Genomic DNA, 24587 nt, shown 5'->3' with positions numbered 1-24587 from the left:
ACTCAATTAAAAAATGGGCAAAATACCTGAACTGACGTGTCTCCAAAGAAGATATACAGATGGCCAACAGGCACATGAAAAGATGTTCCACATCATTAACTATCAGGGAAATGCAAATCAAAAGTACAATGAGATATCACCTCACGCCCATCAGAATGGCTATAATTAGCAAGACAGGAAACAACAAGTGTCAGAGAGGATGTGGAGAGAAGGGAACTCTCATACACTGCTGGTGGGAGTGCAAACTGGTGCAGCCACTATGGAGATTCCTCAAAAAATTAAGGATAGAACTACCATATGATCCAGCTATTCCACTGCTGGGTATTTATCCAAAGAACATGAAAACACCAATGCATAAAGACACATGCACCCCTGTGTTCATTGCAGCATTATTCACAACAGCCAAGACTTGGAAGCAACCTAAGTGCCCATCAAGGGATGAATGGACAAAGAAGATATGGTATATATACACAATGGAATACTACTCAGCCATAAGAAACGATGAAATCCAGCCATTTGTGACAACTTGGATGGGCATTGAGGGTAGTATGCTAAGCGAAATAAGTCCAAGGGAGATGGTCAAATAGCATATGATCTCACTAATAAGTAGAAGATAAAAAACAACAACAAACAAACACACAGAGACAGAGTTTGGATTGGTGGTTACCAGAGGGGAAGGGAGGAGGAAGGAGGGCAAAGTGTTGATTAGGCACATGTGTGTGGTGATGGGTTGTAATTAGTATTTGGGTGGTGAGCATGATCTAATCTATGCAGAAATAGAAGTATAATGATATACACCTGAAATTTATACAATGTTATAAACCAATGTTACTGCAATAAAAAAACGACAAAAAAAAAAAGAGTGTCTTTCTCCCTTGTCCCAAAGTTCTAGTGTATATAGACAAGTTAACATCCCTTAGATAAATGTTATTGATATTATTTACTACTATGGATTAAAAGAGCACAAAGAGAGTTCCTAATCAGCAATTTTTTCACAGCTGCTTTCACCTCTTTGTTGCGTAGACTATAAATGATAGGATTCAACATGGGGGTTAATCCAGCATATACCAAAGCCATAAATTTATCTATTTCCTGTGAATCTACAGCCAAGGGCTTCAGGTACATGGAGAGAGCTGTCCCGTAGAACAAAACCACCACAGTCAGGTGGGCTGCACACGTTGAAAAGGCTTTCCTTCGACCATCCGCTGAGCTGATTCTTAGGATGTTGGAGAGGATGAACGCATAAGAGATACAAATGAGGAGCATCGGCATAGGAAGAAGAAGTACGCTGATCACCAGCATGATTAACTGCACCTTGGAAGTGTCCACACAAACTAATTTCAATACAGCCAGAATTTCACAAGTGAAGTGATTGATGATGCTATTTCCACAGAGAGACTGATGCAGCACAGACATGGTTTCCACCAGGGCAGTGAGGCAGCCTGTCACCCAGGAGCCAGCTGCAATCTGCACACAAACTCTCTTGTTCATGATGACGGAGTATCTTAGGGGGTTGCAGATGGCCACATACCGGTCATACGCCATCATGGACAGGAGCACACACTCAGTGGAGCCCATGGCAAGAGAGAAGTACATCTGCGTGGCACATCCTGAGAATGAGATGGTGTTTCTCCCTGAAACAAAGTTTGCCAGCATTGGAGTGAGAGCAGAAGAAGTGTACCAGATGTCCAGAAATGAGAGGTTTCTAAGGAAGAAATACATGGGTGTGTGTAGGCGGGAATCCAGGATGGTGATGGAGATCAGAATCATATTACCCAGCAAGGTGAGCAGGTACATCAGCAAGCACAGCACAAATACAGTGATTTCAACTTTGGGGTAGTGAGTAAATCCCAGAAAAATAAAATTTGAAATGACTGTCACGTTTGTCTTGACCATTTTATTCCTTCTTGTTCATCTGTTAGAGTAAATAAAAGTACAAATTGTGTATATTTAAAAATTTGAACTCTACCAACTTTCAAGAGGTTTTTGTTAGGGGTACTTTTAAAGGATCATTATCCAGGCAATACCATATTAATTGCTCATTCAGGCATCCAAAATTTATTAAGTACGCTCATAATCACTGAAGATCTAGAGTTGAATTACATAAAAGCAGCTCTCAGGCAACTCACAATAAAAAACAAGACCTAGTCAAGTCATAAACAATTATAATAACATGATATAAGTGTGCTCCACGGTACCAGGCAAACACAGAGTAAGAGTCTTAACTCTGTGTTGGGGCACTGCTCAGTGAGACATTTGAAGACTTGGCTCAATAAAAAAAAAGCAGTGGACATAACTGAGTTAAGGACCAGGGGAGGTGTGCTGGGCAAAGAAAAATTTTTTGTAAAAGTTGCAATTAGAAAGGATGTGGTTGCACTTTATAAAGCTGAAAATTACATCCAACAACAGATGGACATGCTGCTAAGATGGACATACTAAGGTGTATAAAAGAAGATAGACAAGAGGCCAATCACTACAATACTACATGCTTTCTGTCTTCAAGAAGGCGTTTTTGAATATGGTATAATCTTGAATCCATACTTTCTTAAAACGCAAATCATTTTCAAAGTGAAGTATTTTACAATGCAAATCAAATTACCTGCAATATACCTGAAAATTAACCACATATGAAGATGTATTTAAAAATCACTGTCCTACAAGATAGAGTTCAAATGAAATCAGTCACAAACACAGAAGCCTCACATTCTCATCACTGCCTACTTCCCCAATTGCATCTCCCAACACTCCACCTCACTCTGGTCTGAAACAACCAGCTTGTGGTTCCTCATACTTACCATACCATTTTATATTTTTATGTCTTTAATCTACAATTTATCTACCTGGAGTGCCCTCCCTTCCCAGCTCCAATCTTGTCTTTCTTAAATATTTTATCCAGTCATCAAAACTGTATGCCATAGTCTTTCGTACAGCTTCTTTCTTTGTATATACTTATGTTAGTCGAGTATATCACCCTGAGCTATAGCCATATATGCCCACGCTTATTGCTCCCACCACTGGGCTATGAGTTTCTCAAGAGCTTGTTCCTCACAATACTACCAAAGTAATAACTCATATTTAAGTTTTTAATAACACATTGCTGCCTTGTTTTGTATTTTTGCATGCCTAAAAATAATACATTTTTAATAATACATTGCTGCCTTGAACATGGTAAGTTTTTGATACATCTTAAAAATAAGTACATTTTCACTACAGTCCTCTATGTCGACATAAAAGACTGATGAGTTCTCAACCTGTCATTTACATCTGCAATCTTATATGCGACATTCAAGAATTAGCTGATTATGAAAGAAAGATGATGAGCTTTTAGCTTTAAATATTTGACGTAGAGCAAGGGAGGGAAAAGACGATGACACTTTTTGCCACTGAGAAGTGGCAAAAATGATTCCCAAACAATAGAGCACTGTCCTCAGAGTGTGAGATCTGGTCTCCAAATCCAACCATGTTACTTACCTGTATGTAAAATCAGGCAAATCACTTGACCTCTTTGAAACTTAGTTGTCTAGTCTATACAAGGAGGATAATAATTCCTATCTTGTGCAGATCTCAGAGATCTAGATAAACTTGTTTTAAATTCTCCCTCCACCACCCAAATTCCATGGCCTCTCTAATATTTCAGAGAATCACAAAGCATTCGTGATTTCATGGTCTCCCTGATTTCCAGAACCATAATTGCCTGTATGCTGCTCCAGGCGCCCACATCGACTCAGATAAAAAACTTCACACCTTCTTCATAATCTATTTAAATTTCAACTCCCAATCGGATGAATGTAAAACACTTCACTGATTATTTTCAGAAAGGTGAAAGTTAGACATTTCTGGTCCTCAAAGTCCATTTTGGTCAGCACACACCACCACTTCCACTGAGGGTTTCTCTGGTGGTCTTGTGCCCCCAGCACCCAGTTTTCTTGCTCTGGCTCCTCTCTTGCCCTCCCTTTTCTCTTCTCTCTTCACCAATCTCTTGCCCTCCCTTTCAGAAACAAAACAATGGAGCCCTCTCCTTTTCTCATGAAGATTGAGTCCCCATCATTCCCTTACCCTTGTCTTACATCTTTGTCAGAGTCTCACCTATCCCAAGTCATTTTATGTAGATACTTTCTCTTATTCTAAAAGAGTTTCTGATTCCAGGGCTAAGATAATTAAATGTGTCCAACATATTCCACTCCTTCTTTTCTAGAATATGACAGGATAAACTCAGAGAATTTCTGATCCAATCTTCTCATTTTAAAGTTCAGAGATACTTGGTGGGGCTTATGAGTTGTCTGAGGTAAAAGAGAAAATCTGGAACTTATAGCCAAAAGTTGTATCCCATATTCAGGACTCATTTCTTCAAATCAATATTTGCCCTACCCGCTGGTACTTCATTTTAATGTAAATACCTCTATTCTGATATCCTAATCTACCTGAGACCCATCAATAAATTTTGTAAATCAGAGAATATAGAAAGAGATGAATAACGTCTCCTCTCACTTACCCCAGCACATGTGATGAGCATCTTCCTTCCTTCTTCCTTCTACTCACTGTTCAAGGTAAGAGCCCTCTTTTCCTATTGCTACAACTTGGGGAGAATTCTTGCCGTGGTGTTATTGGGCAACACGTTGTGACAGCAAGGATAATATTTTTCACGTTATTCTTACTGAACACAGGCCTCTAGGATAATACCAAAGAATGTACAGTAATCAGCAGTTCTACACAGGGCCGAACACTATACTCCAAGAACCCAGTTCTACTAAAACAAGATTCTGTGTTTGTCTCTTAATTTTGCACACATCAATGACTCTTCACAGATATGCACCAGCTTCTGGCGAGGATCTAAGATTTTGCTAGCATAAAAAAGCTATGATATGATGTCACTGTGATTGTGTACAAAGCTAACAATTACCCAGCATCTCTAGAAATGTGAAGGCTCTTTCCTTCTAGGTTCTTAGATAGAAACTTCCATTGTCTATGAAACACTGTGGTGATGGTGGGGGAAAACCAGGTTACTTTTTAGTCCTAGTCACATGCTCCACAATATGGACCTTGGGAAAGTCCCTTCTCTACTCTAGGTTACCATTTTCCCATGAGTACAATGAGGAGATTAGAAATCACGTGTTTTGACAATCTGGGATTCTGTGACAGTCACTCAGTTAGGTGTTTCTGACACCATAGGTTCTTTGTTCTTGTGGCTGTAGATGACGGGGTTGAGTGTGGAGATCACCACTCCATAGAAGAGGGAAATGAGTTTGTCTTAAAGGTCCTGTTTTTCTGTACCCAGTTGATCCTTACACTTGGGCTTCCCGTACATGAAGAGGATGGTCCCGTAGAAGACGACCACAACTGTGAGGTGGGTGCAGTAGGTGGAGAAGGCCTTTTGCTTCCCCTCTGCTGAAGGAATCCTCAAGATGGTAGCAATGATGAACATGTAGGAGACAAACGTGAACAGAACTGGGATTCCCATGAAGATCACATTGGCCACCCTCATACTGATCACATTGATGGAGATGTCAGCACAGGCCAACTTCAAGACATCCAGGATCTCACAGGTGAAGTGGTTGATGACATTGTCCCCACAGAAGGGAAGCTGCATTGCCGGGGATGTCTGCACCACAGTGTCAATGATACCAGCTACCCATGAGCCGGCAGCTTTGCTCATGAACCTGGGGTATCTAAGGGGGTCGTAGATGGCCATGTAGTGATCAAGTGCCATTATTCTCACACACACACTGTGGTTCCCATTGCAAAGGAGAGAAACATCTGTCTAAAAGAGGCTGAGAAGGACATGGTTTTCCTGGGCGTTAGGAAGCTGTTGAGAATGAGGGGGACTGAGGAGGTTGTGTAGCCTATGTCCAGGAAGGAGAGGGTCCCCAAGAAGAAGTACACAGGCAGGTGGGAGTCAAGGGTGGTCACCAGGATGAGGACCCCATTGCCAAGCAGGATCACCAGGTACATCGACAGGATGAGCACAAAGAAGGTTATCTCTAGTTTTGGATGAGCTGAGAGGTCCAGGAGAATGAACCCTACCATCAGGGAGTTCCAATTAGAGCTGTCCATTGTGCATCTGCTCTGTCACTTGCAGGAACTCAGGTCAATCTCAACATTCTTTGATTCTGAAGTGCTGGCTTGCCACTGAGAAATGCACTGTATGCTGAGAGGAAAACAGAGACCACACAGTAATAATGTGTGGTCTCTCCATGGTTCTAAGTTCTTCAGCTCTTAGCAGACGTTCCTCTCTTCATGTTGCCCTCATAGAAACATCTTCTAACCTTCCCCTCATCCTCCTGCAACAGACAATCCAGGCCCCAGGGCCATCCTCTCATCCATGCCTTTATCCTATCTTGTCTTCCTCTCTCCATTCATCAGCCATCATGACTCACTCACACATGGATCTGAAAATCCACAGCCTTTCAGGGAAGGATACATTGGCTCCAATGGAGGCCACAGTTCCAGGAAGGGGGCACTGATGGGTCACTTTGGAAGGGCAAGGTGGATAGGGAAGGCCACTTGAGAAGGTGACATCCATTAAGGTTCCAGAAGAAGGCTGTGGCCTGCACATTGGGCTCAAATGTGGGCTGCATTTGAGCAGATGTTTTGTGGAGGATGGTTGCATTCTAAGGCACTTATCATCCCCCCAGCTGCTGTGCTTTACTAGTCAGTTTGGCCTGATGCTCTGGGAAGCTAGGCTGGGTTAATAGCTACCATCTCAGCTTCCAGAAAGCCCCATGGGCATCTCTGACCCAGTGCCCTGGGTGGATTCTCATGCCACTGCCACTGAAGTCTGACTGATGCCTTATCCCTGGCTTGGAAGACAGCCTTAGAAAAGGGACCTCCAAACATCTAGTCCACCTGGATTTTTCTTTGTGCACTCAAGCTGTGACTATCCAGTGTTTACTTGATCCCTTCCACCAATGAAGGTCTCATTACCTCTTTAGGAAGCCTATACTAATTTTATACATCTTTTACCACCTGGAAATTCTGTCTCTTGGGCCAAATCTCTTTATATATTCACCCATTAGTTCTAGTTCTGCTCTCTGGGGACACCTAGAGCATGTCACTCCTTGCTGCCCTGTAATAGCTCATCAGAGATCTAAAGATAATGCTTCTCTTAAATCTCCTCTTCTCTTGGGTCACACCCTAGGCTGACTAAATCCAAATGTTTGTGATGGAATCCAGGCACCAGGAACTTTTAGCCAGATGGTTTCAATGTCCAGCCAAGTTTGAGAACACTATGCTGACTTTACATTCCCAGATATTCTGTTCTGCTGTTACCACCTTTTTAAAACAAAAAAAATGAAGAAAGAAACAAATGAAAAGCATTATCTTTAGAGACTCTTGTGATCTCTTCCTGGACATTTGCTTGATCAAAAGACTTTCCCAGAATAAGCAATGCCCACTGACAGGTTTTGAGGACAAGCCATCCTCACCTTCCTTGCACTTTTCTCAAGACCTAAGTAGTCTACCTCTCCTCTGCACATGCCAGGAAGGGTTAACATGCTGGGGTGATCACTTCTGAAACAAACCCCCATCTTGTTCCTCCACTCCTGAGCCTCCCTCTTCCCTGGGAACTTTTCCAGGTCTCTTTGGTCTCTCGTTCCATCCTCCCATTTCTCTTCCTTTTGCCCCCTCATGCATTTCTGTGAGTTGATAGGGAGTAGGGGGGCTCTCTGCTCTTTCCTTCAATGACCCCAAGGTCTTTGGAGGATGGGCACTTCTGTCACAGACCATCTATGCCCTGGTTGATGCTCTGGTGACTGGGTCTGTGCTGGGTACATTTATTTTTACTACATTGAGGAAAGTCAGTCTTAGGGTGAACACTTAGCAGAGGGACCTAGTTAGCTCCATTGCATAGAGGAACCTGCAGCAACTGGTGCTCTGGAGCTGAAGCTTTACCTTGACCACGGATTTCTGCCAGGAACTTGTTTCTGAAACTCCAGGGATTCTGAGCATGTTTAGTCTCTTCCCTTCCTTTGGGGCAGGTGGGGCAAGAACCCCTCTGCTCTGGTGGCACTTGCCAGGAGTCAGCCCCAGATCCCATGTAACCCTAGTGCCAAGATCTGAAAAGATATTACCTTTAAGTAAATTTCACTTCACTAGCAAGCCTCTATGACTAGATAGCAAGGGGCCTCCTGCATGTTTTGGCCAAGTTGAATGGAAGTTCTGCCTGAATCTCCTTGCTCCCCACTCTCCCCATCAGTCCTCACAAATGGCACTGACTTGCTGCTGAGGTTGCTCCTCAGATTTCCCTGGCTCTTTTCTGGAGAATTTAATTCTCTCTTTGTTCTTCCAGGTGTTTCCACATGATTTATCCTGGATCAGCATAAACCTGTTGACAACACAGAGGGTTTTGGCAGTTGGGTTTATCTTACTCTGTGTGTAAAAGCCTTACAAACTGCCTAGAAATCCATAGCCTCCAAGCTCTGCTTTATGATCTGGCCCCTTCCGGGTTGGTCCAGGAGCACTTTCTGTGAGGAGTTCTGAGACTGTCCTGCATTTGTGCTAGCACATAATGCCTCACAACATCCTCAGGAGGAAAGGGCTCTTATGTATATTCTCAGATGAAGAGAGTAAGTGCAATAAAACACACATGTTTAAAGAGCTGGGGCAGATATCCTTAACCCACTGGTAAGTCTTTAAGTTGTCTGCGGCTCAGCAGTATTACCAACTGTGTCATCCTCTCAGCCCCTAAATGCAAAGGTCATGCTAGATGACTGAATGCCAATCTACCCCTGACCTCTCCCGTGTACAGAGGGGATCTGCAGGGATGCTGTCTGGGGTACCATGCCCCCGAGGTCAGAGTCCCTCTCTGAACCAGGGGTTGGATGTCATGAATCCCCTTGAGCAGCTCCTCTTCCACCCTAGGAAGGAAGCCACTGGTTTATTCTGTGAATGGAATCATGGTCCCAACTTTCTTCCTCTTCGTGTAAGAATAACATGAGGAATGCTTCCCTCTGGGATCACTTAAGACCAATGAATTTGATTTGGAAGTAATTCATGTTTGGAAATGTTTCCCAAAATGTTTTTCTTTCAGTGGCTGTGCAAAAATAGTCATGGAAATAGTCACAGGGTGGATGCCACCTGCTTATTCAGGGCTTCCTAAAACATACAATATTGGCCATTCTTCAATTCTGGCTTTCATTATGCTGATAGATAACTGTAGACCCTTGGAAGGGGCCTTAGAGTCTAACCAGGCCAACCCCCCTGCAAAGCAAGCAGGCCCACTACCTCCTGGATCATAGTCCTCTGGCCTCAGCTAGATTACTTGAGTGAAGCAGGCTCTACTTTCTGAAGAGGCTTGTTTCATTTTTAAGTAGTTGCTATTGTTAGGAAATTCTGCGTCGTTGAACTTTCCACCAGGCTCTGCCTTCTGTAGCCCCCAAAGGAAATTAGTCCCTCTTCCCTAAGTCCTCCAAATATTTGAGCCCTCCAAATATTCAGAAATAGCTTGGTTTTGGCATTAAGATGATAGAGAATCAACCTTGTTACTCTTATAGCATCCAAAAGAATGTCATATAGTGAGAGGAATTGTCCACAATTCCTGAATGGTCTTGAGATGTCAGGATATTATGACCCACCAAGGGGGTCTATGGTGCATTCGGTACTTACTATGCCACGAAGTCACCTCTTTCTCCCCCTTTTGAGCCCTATTCCCCTGAACAATCAAATCTGTTCTTAGAAATGAGCTTGTACTAATGAGAATCTCAGAGTCCTTTTATCAAAACTTTCACTTACCTTTATCAGAAACATGATGTGAAAGAGTGATCACTCTCCTAAAGGGTGGGAAATAGCGACACTGGGTCTGGACCCCCAGGGTAGGGAGGGGGGCTTGTCATTCCCTGTGATGGCTGAAGGTCCAGGCCTCCCTACTCCCACTTGCCTTGGTGCTCCAGGAACAATCTTCAAAGAACTGACCATTGTCTGTAGAAGGTAATTTAAGTCTCACTTTCCTTTTGGGGACCATTTTGGTCCCTGAAGTCATTTAAAGTTTGGAAAGTGAGTTGTACTCAGTTTAGACACTTTGATTTCTTCTGGGATAACATCCCCAAGATCTAATTATGCTGAAAGCACTGGAGGAGGTTTGCTGCCTGCTGCCTCCCTCCTTTTCATGTCCTCCTTCTCTCTCTTTGGTCAACATAGGTCTATGAACACATTACTCAGAACCCATAAGTCTGCTGGTCAGCCATCCTCAGCTCACTCAGCCAAGCCCTTCTCTATCAGCTGCTGCTGAGCTTCATCCCAGCCTCTACTTTGTAGTGGTTTTGGGGGAGAGTTTGATTTTAGGATGTATCATCCCCATAGCGGTTAGCTTCCTTGAGGCAATGTACTGTGTTCTTTCTGGATCCTCACTCTGCCTCCAGTAAGTCACTGTCCTTTTAGCTTCCTGTCCCCTGTGCATGCTCAATTCCTCACCTGAGTCACTGACTGGAGTGTAACACAGCACAGGAACGGATACAGAGCCCTGAGGCACTCCATGAGAGACCATTTTTTGTGAACACTACTTTATTCAGGGTGGAGTGGGAGGCAGACATAAGTAGAGAGGAGTAACACACTAGCTCGCTCTTCAGGGCACGCACCCTCTGTATTGAGAAAGATGAGTTAAAAATTAATTACTGCTCTTCTTGAGCTGGGATATCCATCTTATCCTGCCCTCAGACATCAGAGATCCTGGTTCTTGGGCCTTCAGACTCAGGCTGAATTTTACCAACAACTTTCCTTGCTCTCTATCATGCAAACAGAAGACTGTGGGACTTCTTGGCCCCCATAACTTTTATCCCATATAGAACATTCCACTCAAAATCAGCAGAATATATATTCTTTTCAAGTACACATGGAACTTTCTCCAGAATAGATCACATATTAGGTCAGAAAACAAGTCTTAACAAATTTAAGTATGAATGAAACCATACCAAGTATCTTTTCTGACCACCACGAATGAAACTAGAAATCAATAGCAGAAAGAAAAGTGGGAAATTCACAAATATGTGGAAATTAAACAACAGTTGTGAACAACCATGGGTCAAAGAAGAAATCAAAAATAAAATTAGGAAATACTTGAGACAAACAGAAACAAAACACAATATACCCAAACTGACGGGATGCAGCAAAAGCAGCCCTGAGAGATGTGTGGGAGGATAGCGATTGTCTTGTGCAGTGACTGATCTCCAATGATACTAGAAACTGGGCATTTTAGTTAACTAAAGAAAAGTATAAGGAAATTGGATGCTCTTTCAAGTGTGTGTTTCTAAAACGTCATGGTGTAAGTAAGTAATAAATTCAGACAAAGTATAAAAGGAGAACTTTCTGAGTGTGAAAGACCAAAGGAAAGATGGAAGGACCTATGACTGTGAAGTGAACTATGTGGATTCTGCACTAAACATGGAACACAGGAACAGGGAAGCACACACCGACCGAGAGGTAGTGCCAAAGAAAAGGGGCATCTGGGATTGTGAGTAACAAACAAGACCGGTAACAAATCCAGAATGAAAGATGGAGTCTGATTGTGGGCCTTTATTCCATAACAATGTTTATGTAAACAGAAGACAGAGGTTGGAGTTGGCTCGATGAAGAAAAAGGGATGAAGACAAGACAACAGCTTCACATCAGAGATATCTTATTCTGACAGCTAAAACTGACAGGCTGTTGATATGGTCTTGTTCTAACTTTGACTAATCAGAGCTAGATTAAAACTTCCTCAGATTACTTAGCCAAGGGTTACACAAGTGTACTGGGGTGAAAAAAAAAAAGGTCAATTTAAAATCTTTTTCTCAGTTATAATAATGGTTAATACACAGTGTGATGCCAATGGGCTGTTTTTGTAGCAAGGAAAAATTGAAAGCATTTTGAACACTATTTTATCAGACGTGGTCGCTAGAGATTCTGCTTTGCTCATGTATTCTCTTCATTGCAGGAAGTCAAACACAGGGGAAATGACTGATTGGAATAAAGGTCTGTGTGTAGCAAATAACTGAGTTATGTTAGTAAATTGTGGGAGATAGCTTAAATTAGGCAGGCATAAATCAATACATTGTTATGAAACTTTTCCCATTCCAATTAAAAACCACACACAGACACATATATATGCACACGCATATATACTATTCTTAAAAGAGATGCCATTTTCAATACGAAGATTTTTTTTTGATATTGTAGATAATACAATTACATTAGTAGGTAACATGGATTCCAAATTTCTATTTTTTTTCAATTTGAATAAATTCTAAATATACAGACTTTATATAGTTTTTACATCTATGATCGCTCTTTTGAAAATTAGTTTATATGGGAAAGCAAAGTTGATTTTTCACAGAATTTAGGAACAGCTGGATTCCAAAGTGTTGACAATAAAAGATTTAAAACATGTATCCAAACATTTTCTGTCAACTTCTATGACTTTTATTCCTTATTTCTTTATAGTCATATACTTATTTCTCTTAGGACATAAAAACAATGCTAACAATATCAATTTAGTTTATGATTGTAGTATAGTTTTTATTTGTACTGAAATAACTGTCATATTAGCATTAAGGACAATAAAATATGCTTTATTTAAGGTGCTTTTTGTTTTATTGTAGGGAAAGATTCACCCTGAGCTAACATCTGTTGCCAATCTTCCTCTTTGTTTTTTTTTTTTTCCTCCCTAAAGTCCCAGTGCGTGGTTGTATATCCTAGTTGTAAGTCATTCTAGTTCTTCTATGTGAGCCGCCACCATAGCATGGCAACTGACTGCTGCTGCCACAGGATGGTGGTGTGGTTCCACAACCAGGAAACGAACCCTGGCCACTGAAGCAGTGAGTCCCAAACTTTAACCACTAGGCTATCAGGGCTGGCTCTAAAATGTGTTATTTTTGTTAGGCTCCATTTTATTTGGTGCACTTGGAAAAAACAAAAAAACACTTGTGTATTATTCAGAAAACCAAAACTGAGTTTTTCTATTTTCTTGTTTTTTGTTAACATTATATAACACAATCCATTTGATCTACCATTTTATCCTAAATCAGTTAAGATATTGTGTTTTGAGAGTCCAGGATGGTACGAGTGATATAGAGGGCAATAAAATAAAATAGGCACCACCAGAGCGGCTATTCCTTTGACCTGATATATCAGGCTTGGGGTTCTCACCACTCTAGACTTTCACAAGTGGACATAGAACAAGGTGCAGTTTAGAGTCTAAAAAAAACATTAATTTACCAAACAGTGTAGTAAGTGCAGGAATGGGGATAATATATATGTTCTTATGAAAGCACAGAGAGATGACCTAACCCAGCCTGCAGTATAGGGCTGTTGTGTGGCCACGCAGATTGTAGTCTTTGTATGGTGCTGCCTAGAGGTGAGCAGTGGTTCTGTAAGGGGCGGGGGTGGGGGGTCGGCTTCCTGGAGAAGGTGACCCCCAAGTTGGGTCTTAATGGATGAGTGGGGATTTGCCATATGATGGGGAGTAGGGAATCATCCTGGGCAGAAGTGGCCACATAAACAAAGACACAGAATTGAGAAAGAGCCTCCAGCGGGTGGGGAATGACCAGCCAAGCAGTGTTACCAGAGCATAAAAGGGCAGGTCCTGCTGCTGGAGATGAAAGCAGGGCTCGACCCAGTTGGTCTTTAGGGTATCCTGAGGAGTTAGGACTTCCTCCTGTAAGGCACAAGGAGTAACTTAGGGGTTTAAGTAAAGAACTGACTTGATCATATTTTCATCTTAGGGTGATTCTTCTATGCACAGTGTAGGAGGGAGATGGCGGGAAGAGAACAAGAACTGAAAGCTTCAGGGAGACCAGCTAGGAGACTGTTACAGTCATTCAGGGGAGTGACGTTGGGACATTAACTGGGGAAGTGATGGAAGGATGGAGAAGACAGGAAGATTCAAGAAATATTTGGTAGACAAAAACACAAGATTAAAGATTGACTGAATGAGGTGGCCAGAGAGCCTGGAGGAATCAAAATTTCTAGCTCAGGTGACAGGTGGATAATGGCAGTGCTATCACCAAGGAGAGAATATTGGCTGAGGAAGTGGTTTTAGGGGAGAAGGTGAGTTCTGTATGAGGCATGGTGAGTTTGAGATGCCCATGGAACCTCAAAAGCCTGGAAGAACATTGGAGCCAGAGATAAAGACTTGGGTCTCACCAGCTTTTACCCAGTGGTTGAAACCCTGAGAGCAGATGAGATCATGCAGGGAGAGTGGATGGAGCCCTGTTGGATGTGGTCATTTGCTCTGGGTCCTCTGAGTACAACTCTGACTGTATGACTACACAGACCTGGTTCTCCATCTGGTCCACAAGGACAACCACGGAAGACTGTCAGATGCCTCCTGAAGGCAGACGCATGATGTTTTTAGCATTTTTTAGCATTTATATGCTGTGCCAGAAGACAACGAGGATGACATGACTTGATCTTGGTGACTTGTTCTAGCTCCTAGTACTCACTGCTTTCTTTCCTAAAAGCTCCAAAACTGTCACAAACATCATAAAGCAGAAGTGAATGTAGAAACTATGTCTCCAAATTCTAAGTCTAGAGTTGCTTCCCCCTGACCCATTTGCTCGGTCCTCTCTCAATAGGGGACTGAGAGAAGAGAGAACAACTGTCCTGAAATAGGTACCACAAAGACACAGACATTGTATGGGGACAGTTCATGCTTTGACTTGATGGATCAGCTTGGGGTTCTCACCATTCCAGGCTTACGCAAGTAGACATAAAACAAGGCACTTACTGACCAACTGCCTGCTCTTAGCCAGTGATTCAATTTAAGGCCTTCTGATTGCCCCAAGCTGATGAAGAACCAGATATTGATTGTCCAGAGTAAGGTGGAGGTTTATGAAGCACCTGTTATGGTCCTTCCCATCCTTCAACAGCTCACATACTCTCTCTTCCATGAAGCCTTCCTGAGGATCAGTGTCGAGTTGTATTTTTCTCTGATTGTACTTACATATGTCTAAGAGGAGTTTCCTTCTTTTTCACTGTATTCTTTTTTCAGTCTGCCCCGTTACAAGTACATCCCACAGGCCCCTGTGTGCCAGTTATTTGTGGGTGTGCTTATGTGTCTGTCCCTCTCTCCAGCCCTTGGAAGGCAGGAACTGTGATGGATTCTTCCCAGCTTTCTTTCAGCACTCTGCACTAATAGGAGTTCTATATAAGTGCAATAAATTTGTTTAGAATTTATGATTGGGCCACCCAAACCGTTAATTCTACAGAAGTAAATAACTTGGGGGTGAGGAGACCCATAGACCCTCCATTTTCTCTTTACATGTCCGCTAGTTCTGATCCTGACCCGTGTCACTTGCTCACAAGGTTGCTCCCTCCATTTACATCATCATCAGCTGCCTTTATTCCCTTCTGCCTTCAGACATGCCCAGGCCTTTCCAATTTAGAATGGTTGTGTAAAAGGTGCCCATTTTTTTTTTGCACAAATAGCATTGGACGTTATTTCCTTCTGAATATGCCTGAAACTAGAGTTTATGTTATCTAATGTCTCATGTCTTGTAAAAACAAGACCTCTCTACCTGTTGGGCCTGAATTCAAATTGAACTTGTGCTCTTTATAAGGAGAGGAGAGGGAGTGTATGCTTGGAATTGTATGCATAGATGCAGTGTGAAAAGTATTAATTTTCACCAGTGTCAGTCAATGAAATATTTGCATTAGTGCTCCACCATTAATTTGAGTCAGAGTTGCTCCTCATATCTGCTTCTGTCAACTGACTTCTTTCACTTTTTCTCATCTCATACGTTTTCTTTAAGTTATAGTTTCTGCTTATTCAGTTTCTGCTGCCTCATGACTCTAATGAGCACATGGATATGATCTATCTGTGTATGAAAATCTCTCAGTTTCAGCTCTTATTTCTACATAGTCAATTCTTTCCATGTGTCTTGCTTCAGATTCCTAAGAGACAATATGATTAATATATTTGAGTCAAATCACATCAGATGATTAGGGAATGACAGTTTGAAGGGTAGTGGGTCTTAAATTCTTTTCATTTGAACAGTGTAACACTTTCTCAAGAAGCATTCAAACATATCTTCTTGTTAGAAGGACAAGGACATTTACTCCAGTTTATAGGTGAAGCAAGTGAGGCCCTGATAGGAGAAGGAGCTTGACCAAGGTCATAGAACTGGTATATAATGCTAGAAGTAGAACCGAAAGGCATGACTTGGCTATGTAGTCTGGGATAGGACTTCCTCTACTGGAACAAAGAAGGACAAATGAGTCAGCCTAGCCTATGGTGGCCTTTGTGGTCTGATAGAGGCCAAACTTGTCTTGTGTCTGCCTTCTTTCAATAGGATCGGGAGAGGGATAGAAGCAGCTGTTGCAGTAATTTAGTTTGGAATGGTTAAGGGACCCCCATTCTCTTTTACTCCTCCTTTTGGTGGTTTTATCACAATGTGGCATATTCCTGGAGTGTGTGCTGGGCATAACGGCTATCTATGTGCCATGTCGGTTGCCTGGACAAAAGTTTGGGAGCTGCGGGTGCCCAGTCATGCAGCACTCTATGACTGCAGCAGTGGGCTGGCAGGTTTGCCCCTGAGCTTCCCTGCAGGGACAATAAAGAGGAGAATGCAGTAAATGACAAGATTGTTAGTGTCCATTAGATCAAAAGATACATCCCACTATTTCTAGTGCTAAGATTTGAGAGGAATTCCTGCCATGGTGCTAATGACCACTATTGTGTGTTGAGGCAGATGACATTTTCCAATTTATCCCTATGTCAGGTAGAGTAAAGGTCTCTGGGACCAAAGCAGAACAGAGCAAGAGCAGTTCTACACAGGAAAGAACAATATACTCTAAGGTCCCAGTACCACTAACATTTTTGTTTGTCTCTTTTGACCACATCTATAATTCTTTATGGATAGCCATCCAATTCTGGCATCAGAGGATTTAAGATTTGGGCAGCAAAAGATAGCTATGATATGATACAGTGTGGTTCTGTGTGAAGCCAACAAACTAATCAGCAGCGCGAGAAATGAAAAGGTTCTTTGCACTGACAGCCCAAGGACTTCCCTGAGTTACCATTTTTCCACGAGAACAATGAGGAGTTCAGAGTTCTTGCATTCTGGCAGTCTGAGAACCTGTGACAGTCACTCAGTTAGGCGTCTCTGACTCAGCAGGTTCTTCACAGTAGCCTTCACATCCTTGTTCCTCAGGCTGTAGATAATGGGGTTAAGCATGGGGGTCACCACCCCATAGAAGAGGGAAATGAGCTTGTCTGAAAGGTCCTGTTTGTCTGCCCCTAGTAGGTCCTTGGACTTGGGCTTCCCATACATGAAGAGGATGGTCCCATAGAAGATGACCACGACTGTGAGGTGGGCAGAGCAGGTAGAGTAGGCCTTTTTCCTCCCCTCAGCTGAGGGGATCCACAGGATGGTAGCAATGATGAACACATAGGAGACAAAAATGAACAGGACTGGGATTGCAAGGAAGAACATGTTGGCCACAACCATGCTAACCACATTGATTGAGATGTCAGCACAGGCCAACTTCAGGACAGCCAGGATCTCACATGTAAAGTGGTTGATGACGTTGTCCCCACAGAAGGGCAGCCTCATGGCCTGGGATGTCTGAACTACAGAGTTGGTGATACCAGCTGCCCAGGAGCTGGCAGCCATGGCCACGTAGACAGTCTTGTTCATGACCACAGGGTATCTAAGGGGGTTGCAGATGGCCACATAGCGATCAAATGCCATCATGCTCAGGAGCACACACTCTGTGGCTCCCATGGCGAAAGAGAGAAACATCTGCACAGTGCAGGCTGAGAAGGAAATGGTTTTCCTGGGGGTCAGGAAGCTGTTGAGAATGAGGGGGACTGAGGAGGTTGTGTAGCAGATGTCCAGGAAGGAGAGGTTCCCCAGGAAGAAGTACATGGGCGTGTGCAGGCGGGAGTCAACGGTGGTCACCAGGATGAGGATCCCATTGCCCAGTAGGATCACCAGGTACATCAGCAGGATGAGCACAAAGAACGTTTTCTCCAGCTTTGGGTGGGCTGAGAGGCCCCCAAGAATGAACTCCACCACGGGGGAGGTCCAATTGGAGCTGGCCATGGTGCATCTCTCTGTCACCTGCAGGAACTCTCTGAGGTCAACCTCAGCACTCTCTGACTCCAAAAGTGCCTAGGCAACCAGGCAAAAATCCCCACCATGCTGAAAAAGTGAAGAATAGCTCTGACAATTCAGTCATCTCTACAGGAGTCTAGAGAAAATGTAGTAGAGATCAATATTTAACTTCTGCTTCCAGGAAGAATGAATGAATTAATTTGGACTAACTGTCCTGCAGATGACAGTTAGAAATACTGGAAAAACTATATAAAACATCCGTGTAAAGCACTGGCAAGGTAATAAAACAACAAGGAGTCATGATTCTGGGGAAAAATAGGAACTCTGAGAAGTAAGACCAGCATTTGAAGCTACATTTCAACTAGGGCATTTGCAGCTTCTGGAGGTGGCACTGAGAGTCCGAGAAGCACTACAGACAGCCTCCTGGATGTGGGGAACAAGGCCCACCTGAAGTTGCCCCTAACTAAACCTCTTCCCTTTAGAAGGGGCTCCCAAAGGGCAGTACCATAGGAATAAGAACGAATCAGGAGGAAACATGCATTTCCAGGTGCTGGAGCTCAGCTTCAAGCCTTCTCCAGCCCTGAGATTGGACTGAGGTGGTCCCAGGTTTTCAGTGCTCCCAAATATCTAACAGAAGCAAACATAAATCCACTCTGAAGGAAGGTAACATCACCCCAGTCTTTAAATCATTTCTACAAATAATTTCACAAACACAACATCCAGAACACATTAAAAAAGAATATGGCACACAAGACACAAGACAACATGAATGAACGCCAACAGGAGAAACAGAAACTCAAGAGTCCCTTTCCTTGGGGCAGGTGGGAGCCGAGGGCTTCTCTGCCCTGGTGTCACCTTCTGAGAGAATTAGCCCAGACAGCAGTGCCAAGGTCTTAGCATCCTGTTGATCCTTTGTACCTCTGGAGCAGCTAGCAGGCCACTTGTGCAGTGGCCAAGTCGAAAGAGAGTTCTGACTGAGTATCCTCTTTCTTCATTCTCCACCTGCCTGCACCAGAGGCACTGGCTTCCTCCTGAGACTCTTCACAGTGCCCAGAGTCCTGATCCTCAGCTCTTCCTTCTGGGAAGCTTTCCTCAGACTTCTAAGTGTTCCCCAAACTGGGATTTATTCTGAACCAGTAAAAAACTTGTTGGCAACACTGAGGGTGTTGGGCATTTGGTTTTATTTTCTCTGTATCTGAAATTCTCATGAACTTCCCAGATATCCATCTTTCCAAAATCCAGCCCCTTCCTTGGTGGTGCAGAAGCACTTCCTGCCTGGGGAGCTCTGAGCCACTCCTCTGTTGCTCAGCATCATAGCTGTTACGAAGTCAGTGCCATCATAATTCAAGTCAGGTCGACAGACATTTACTGAGCATCTGCTTCTGGGACAGGCATAATTATAGATGCCAGGAACACAGCAATGACAGGCAGAGCCCTTGACTCAAAATCTAACAGTGGTGGGAGAGGAGGGGTAGAATTGGTGGGGTGACAGGGTGAGGAGAATAGTCATGCAAACAAGTAATTACATCATCATCCCTAATAATCACTCTAATGCTACTTCCAACAGGCCTTAGGGTCTATTTGGCAATCTGCTCCCTTTCCAATGTAGAAAGCCCCTTCCTGCATTCCTCATGGTGCCCCAGCCTGGAACTGATGCCCTGAGTGACATGGGGTGCTATGATGAACCTCCTAATAAGGCTCAGCTCACTTTAAAGTAGTTCCCCTTTGATACTGAGCTGAAATCTGCTCCTTAGCAACTTTAATCCCTCTTCCCCAGACAGCTCTCCAAATATCCAGAAACAGCTTGGCTTCAGAATGAAGATAAACAAGAATCAGTCTCTCCTTTTCTCCTAGGGCCTTAAAAAAATTGATCCATCTCTTAGAGGCAAATGTACCAGCCAGGAATTGACTACAAAGGTTGGTCAGTACTGAGAACAGGCCTGAGCTTAAGGATGGCCGAGGTGCCCAGGCTACACAGCCACCTGTGGTGTATGTGCTGGAGCAGTAAAGCAGCCCAGGTGGGGTTTTCACTGTGTCAGCCAGCCCTCCAGCCTCTCCCAAGAACCTGGATCATGTGAAGAAAATAGTCCCTCCACGTCATCATCACTAGATCCAGAAACATGGCTGGTTATTATTGCTGGGCTTTGCATTCTTAACTACGGAAGGAAGAAGAGCCCCAGTTTTAATCAAGGAGGAAAAACTGTGTGGGAAGACTACGAGCTGTGTGGTCCTGGGCAAGCCCTTTCCCCTCTGCACAAAGTGGGTGAGGCCAGATAGCTTAGAGACTCCTGTAGTTTGAGTCTGACTCTAAGAGTCAGTTTGGGTCTATTTGACTCTGTGAGGACAACATCATGCCAATGGAAGGGCTTCCTGTCTCCCCTTCTTAAGCACCCATCCCATTACCATCAAGCCTGACGGCAGAAATGTAGCAGTGGTAACGAAAATTTTGGTGTGATCAAAACCTGGACTTACCTTTATCAGAAACATGGTGAGCAAGAATGATCTGTTTCCTAAGGGTTGGGAAGAGGACACATGTGAGAAATAGTGACCCTGGGTCTGAAGCGCCAGGTGAGGGCTCACAATGTGTGACAGGCGAGGGGTCCAGCAGTCCTCTCCCTCCACCTGCCTGTGCACTCAGGGCACAATCTCCAAGGGGCTGGCCGTCGCTCTTAGAAGATAATTTAAATTTCAGTTTATTCTTCAGGAACATTTTAGTCCCTGAAGTCATTTAAAGTTTGGAAAGTAAGTTGTACTCAGTTTAGATACTTTGATTTCTTCTGGGATAACGTCCCCAAGATCCAATTATGCTGAAGGCACTGGAGGAGGTTTGCAGCCTGCCGCCTCCCTCCCTCCTTTTCTCTGTTCCTTCCTTCCCTTCTCCCTCCCTCCCTCCCTTCCTTCCTTCCTCCCCTCCTTCCTTCCTTCCTTCTTTCCTTCCCTCTGTCTGAACATCATAATCCCATTAACAGCCCAACAGCCTGCTGGCCAGTGATTACATGACTCATTCAGACACCCAAGTCTTTTCTCCTGTGCTGTGCCAAGCCGCATCACCCCAACTCTGTGCTTATACAGTGGTTTTTTGCGGGGAGGTCTGAGTGAAAGACATACTCTCCCTTTAAATTTTCAACTCGTTGGTTTAGGCCCCTTGGGGCCACCTGCTGTGTTCTTCCTCAGCCCTCACTCTGCATCCATCTGTCATGTCCTTTTGGCTTCCTATCATCTGTGCATATGTTCCCAGACCTCATGGGAGCCACTGACAGAATGTGACCCAGAACAGGGATGCGCCCAGAGAATGGGCACATTCCTTTATTCAGAAAACGATTATTGAGTGTGCACTGCAGAGAAGGCAGAAATATGCAGTCACCATGGTCTCTGCCTTCCGGAGTGCACCCTCCAGCGGCAAGAGAGAGGCACATGGAAAGCTAATTACCAAACAAGGTAGGAAGCACAGGACAAGGGAAATGCCCCCACTGTTCTGAAAGCCCAGAGGGAGGCAGAGGCACACTTCGTGGAGGAGGTGACCGAGGTCCGTGGTGTGCTGGAGCTGGCTTACAATTGTGCACATCTCCTCCCAACTCCCATTCAGTGACTTCATTGGTAGCTTGACATTGGCCATCGTGGAAGTGTTTACACCACAGAAATCAGCAAATGCTCCAGATCAGCGTTTTCCTTGACCTAGAGATCCAGTTGTTAAACATCTACCAGCACATCACCGGAGTGGATGAGTGGCAATCTGCCTGACGAAGGGGAGTGTGGAATCATCACAGGCAGAGGGGTGGCATAAACAAAGGGTAGGGAGTGACCAGCAGAGCGGTGTTGCTGGAGCACAAAGGGGCAGGTGCTGCTGATGGGGAGGAAGGCAGGGGCCAGAGCTGAGCTGGTCTTTTTGGGCATCCTAAGAGTTAGGACTTTCCCCTCTAGGGGATGAAGAGCACTTAGAGGTTTTAAGTAAAGGTCAGACATAATCAAATTTGCATCTCAGGTTGATCCTTCTGGGCACAATGTGGAGGGAAGACTGGGGGCAGGAGGACAAGAACTGAAGAGATAGGGAAACACTTCTGGCAACTGAAGATACTTCTGGCAACTGGGGAAGTCATTGAGGGCTGGTGAAGATGGGGGGATTCAAGAAAGGTTTGGTAGACACAAAATACAATATTAGAGTTTGGTTGGATATAGCAGGCAGGAAAAAGAGTAGAGTCAATATTTCTAGCTCAGATGATGGGTTGATAATGATGACACCACCAAAGTAGAAAATATTGACCAAGTTGCTGGTTTTAGGGGAGAAGATGAATTCTCTTTGGGACATAGTGTGTTTGAAGAACATCCAGGAAGAAATAGTGGGATGTCTGAGCCAGAGACTCATCACTTCGAGAGAGTGGCTGGACCCCTGCAGATGCTGGCACTGCTCTGCTGTCTCTAGACACAGCTCTAACTGCACGACCACGGGAGACTGTTGGAGGCCACCTGAAATGCAAATTCATAATATCAACAGGGTTTCCTCGACCTCTCGCCACTAGGGCCCATCTGCTCTGTTGTGAGACCCCCTAAGAAAGTGGATCCTGAGGATGGGAAGGAGGTTCCTGCTGGCAGGAAAGAGAGAAAGGCCCCGGAGACCAGGCACCTAGAGGTCAGCAGGGGTGTCATCAAGCGTTAAAGACCAGAGGTTAGGGGCAAGCGGGGACTTGAAAGAGCAGCCGACTCCAGAGCAGAGGAATTATAGGCAGCTGTTCGGATCATTCATAAAACAATACCCTCCCTCCTCTTAGATTCCTTAAAAGGAATAACTGGGACCCTAATCCTAGGAAAAGTCTAGATAGAGTAGTGCTTCTCAGACATCAGCATACATCAGAATCATCTGGAAGACTTGTTAAAACACAGACTGAAAACACACAAACATACATACACACACACACACATGGATGGCTGGCCCCACCTCGCAAGATTCCGATGTTGCAGGTCCAGGAAGGGGCCCAGGAATCTTCATCATTAACTAGTTCCCAGAGGATGCCGACATTGGTCCTCTGTCAGTTACACGTGAGGAGCACTGGGCTGGATTTCTCACTAACACGGTATGGGGGTCTTGGAGTGTTGAGAGTTGAGGTTTTGCTGAAAGAGTTTCTCCTCATTTCTCCTCACTGCCTAGAGAAGCCTCAGACAGACCAGCCAGGGGATAGCCGGGTTTTAATTGGCCAAAACAAAGCTTTATGTGTCATAAATCGCCTTACTCCGTGTGTGTGAGTGTTTGTGTGTGTGTAAATGAGAGTTTGCCAAAGACGAGTGGAGTGACCAAAGGGGTGGTCTGGACCCCAGCAACCCCAGCATCTCCCGGGGAGGCATCTGTTTATTGTGGCATCCTGAGGACAATTGTGGGCAGGGTTCACAAGGTCTGTGACCAGATCCCTGGTCAAAAGATTTTGACCTTGCTCAAAACACTTTGAGATTCTGTCAGGAATCATGACTCACAACACATTTTCTGTGAAGGCAGAAAAGAACCACCACCATTTTGAGATAAAACCAGGACTGGAATCAGGTGCTAGAAGGTCAGAGAAATGGAAGTTCCCTGAAGAGGGAAAATGGAAGGGGCAGGAGGGGGAAGTTGTCTCCATGGAAGGTGAGGGGGTGAAAACTTTGCCTCTTCATGGAGGGGAGACCACTCTTGCAGCAAGCACTAAGTGGAGAAGTGAGTGTGTAATTTCTGATGTGTGAATGCTGGATCAAGCAAACAATATTTGCCTGGTTCGCTGCTTCATTCCAGGAAGCCTCACTTACTGAGTATACCCACGTTCTCCTTCTAAGGAGGTTCCTCACATCGTTTCCATGCTCCGTACCACAAGGCACCAGGGCCACAGGACTCGCCTGACTGGACTAGGTGCACACCTGTCCCAGGGGCAGTCAGTATATGGGCTGTCTGGTGGCCTATACTGGATGAGGAATAACCAAACCCCTTAGATCTGTCTCTCAGGAGCTTGAATGTAAAACACCAGGACAGTCAGCAGCCGGTGTAAGGAAGGAGAGGAAGGAGAAACCAGAGTAACACAGGAGCGAAGGCAGTGAGAAGAAGCCTGACCCTTGGTAGCTGAAGCTGAGTCACAGGGAGGAGAGTAGGGGGTAATTAGTTCCAGTTTGAGTGGGAAAAGCAAGGCCCAAGTGGTTGAGTCTCCAACACGGCAGAACCCCAGAGGTGGGGAACATTGAGCTCTGACACAGAGGGGCCAGCAGGAGCCTGATGGACATTCCAGAGCCTGTTCAGCCTCGAGGCCCGACTGTACCACTGTTCCCCCATGAACCCCACGACATCTCCTAACCCTTGAGGAAATCCAAGCATGAAGGAGAGGGAGGCTCCTGGCATTTAGAGGGTAGAGGTCAAAGATGCTAAACATCATGAACACAAGGCACTATGGCCCAGTGAAGGAGGGTCCCTCCACCTCCTCACATCCAAGTATCACTCATACCTACCTCGTGAGGTTTTTGAGTGCACTAGATAAGACAAGATTTTGAAAAGAGTTGTAAATGCATGGCAACCCTTATTAACATCTCACCATTATCTCAAATACAACAAATCCA

At 44.4% G+C, this 24587-nt stretch overlaps 2 protein-coding genes and 1 pseudogene across 2 annotated transcripts; all 3 read right to left on the bottom strand.

Annotated features, from left to right (window-relative positions):
• Positions 1–255: 255 nt before the first annotated feature.
• Positions 256–1896, bottom strand: LOC101402422 (olfactory receptor 13F1-like). Its single transcript, XM_004423284.3, has one exon. It carries the CDS (start codon positions 1894–1896, stop codon positions 937–939), a length of 960 nt encoding a protein of 319 aa, XP_004423341.1. The 3' UTR covers positions 256–936.
• A 3247-nt stretch (positions 1897–5143) lies between these two features.
• LOC101403296 (olfactory receptor 13C7-like) lies at positions 5144–6417 on the bottom strand (annotated as a pseudogene).
• A 10634-nt stretch (positions 6418–17051) lies between these two features.
• On the bottom strand, positions 17052–18011 carry LOC101402681 (olfactory receptor 13C7-like). The gene has a single exon (XM_004423285.2). It carries the CDS (start codon positions 18009–18011, stop codon positions 17052–17054), a length of 960 nt encoding a protein of 319 aa, XP_004423342.2.
• Positions 18012–24587: the final 6576 nt, after the last annotated feature.

This window comes from Ceratotherium simum, chromosome 29 (assembly GCF_057802395.1).
Source record: "Ceratotherium simum simum isolate JZ-2026a chromosome 29, ASM5780239v1, whole genome shotgun sequence".
Classification (NCBI taxonomy): Eukaryota; Metazoa; Chordata; class Mammalia; order Perissodactyla; family Rhinocerotidae; genus Ceratotherium; species Ceratotherium simum.
Note: the sequence above shows the minus strand (reverse complement) of the source record. Positions and strands in the feature narration are given on the sequence as shown.

Excerpts from the sequence above, each read along its gene's own strand:
- LOC101402681 (XM_004423285.2), bottom strand. The coding sequence starts at position 18,011 with ATGGCCAGCTCCAATTGGACCTCCCCCGTGGTGGAGTTCATTCTTGGG.
- LOC101402422 (XM_004423284.3), bottom strand. The coding sequence starts at position 1,896 with ATGGTCAAGACAAACGTGACAGTCATTTCAAATTTTATTTTTCTGGGA.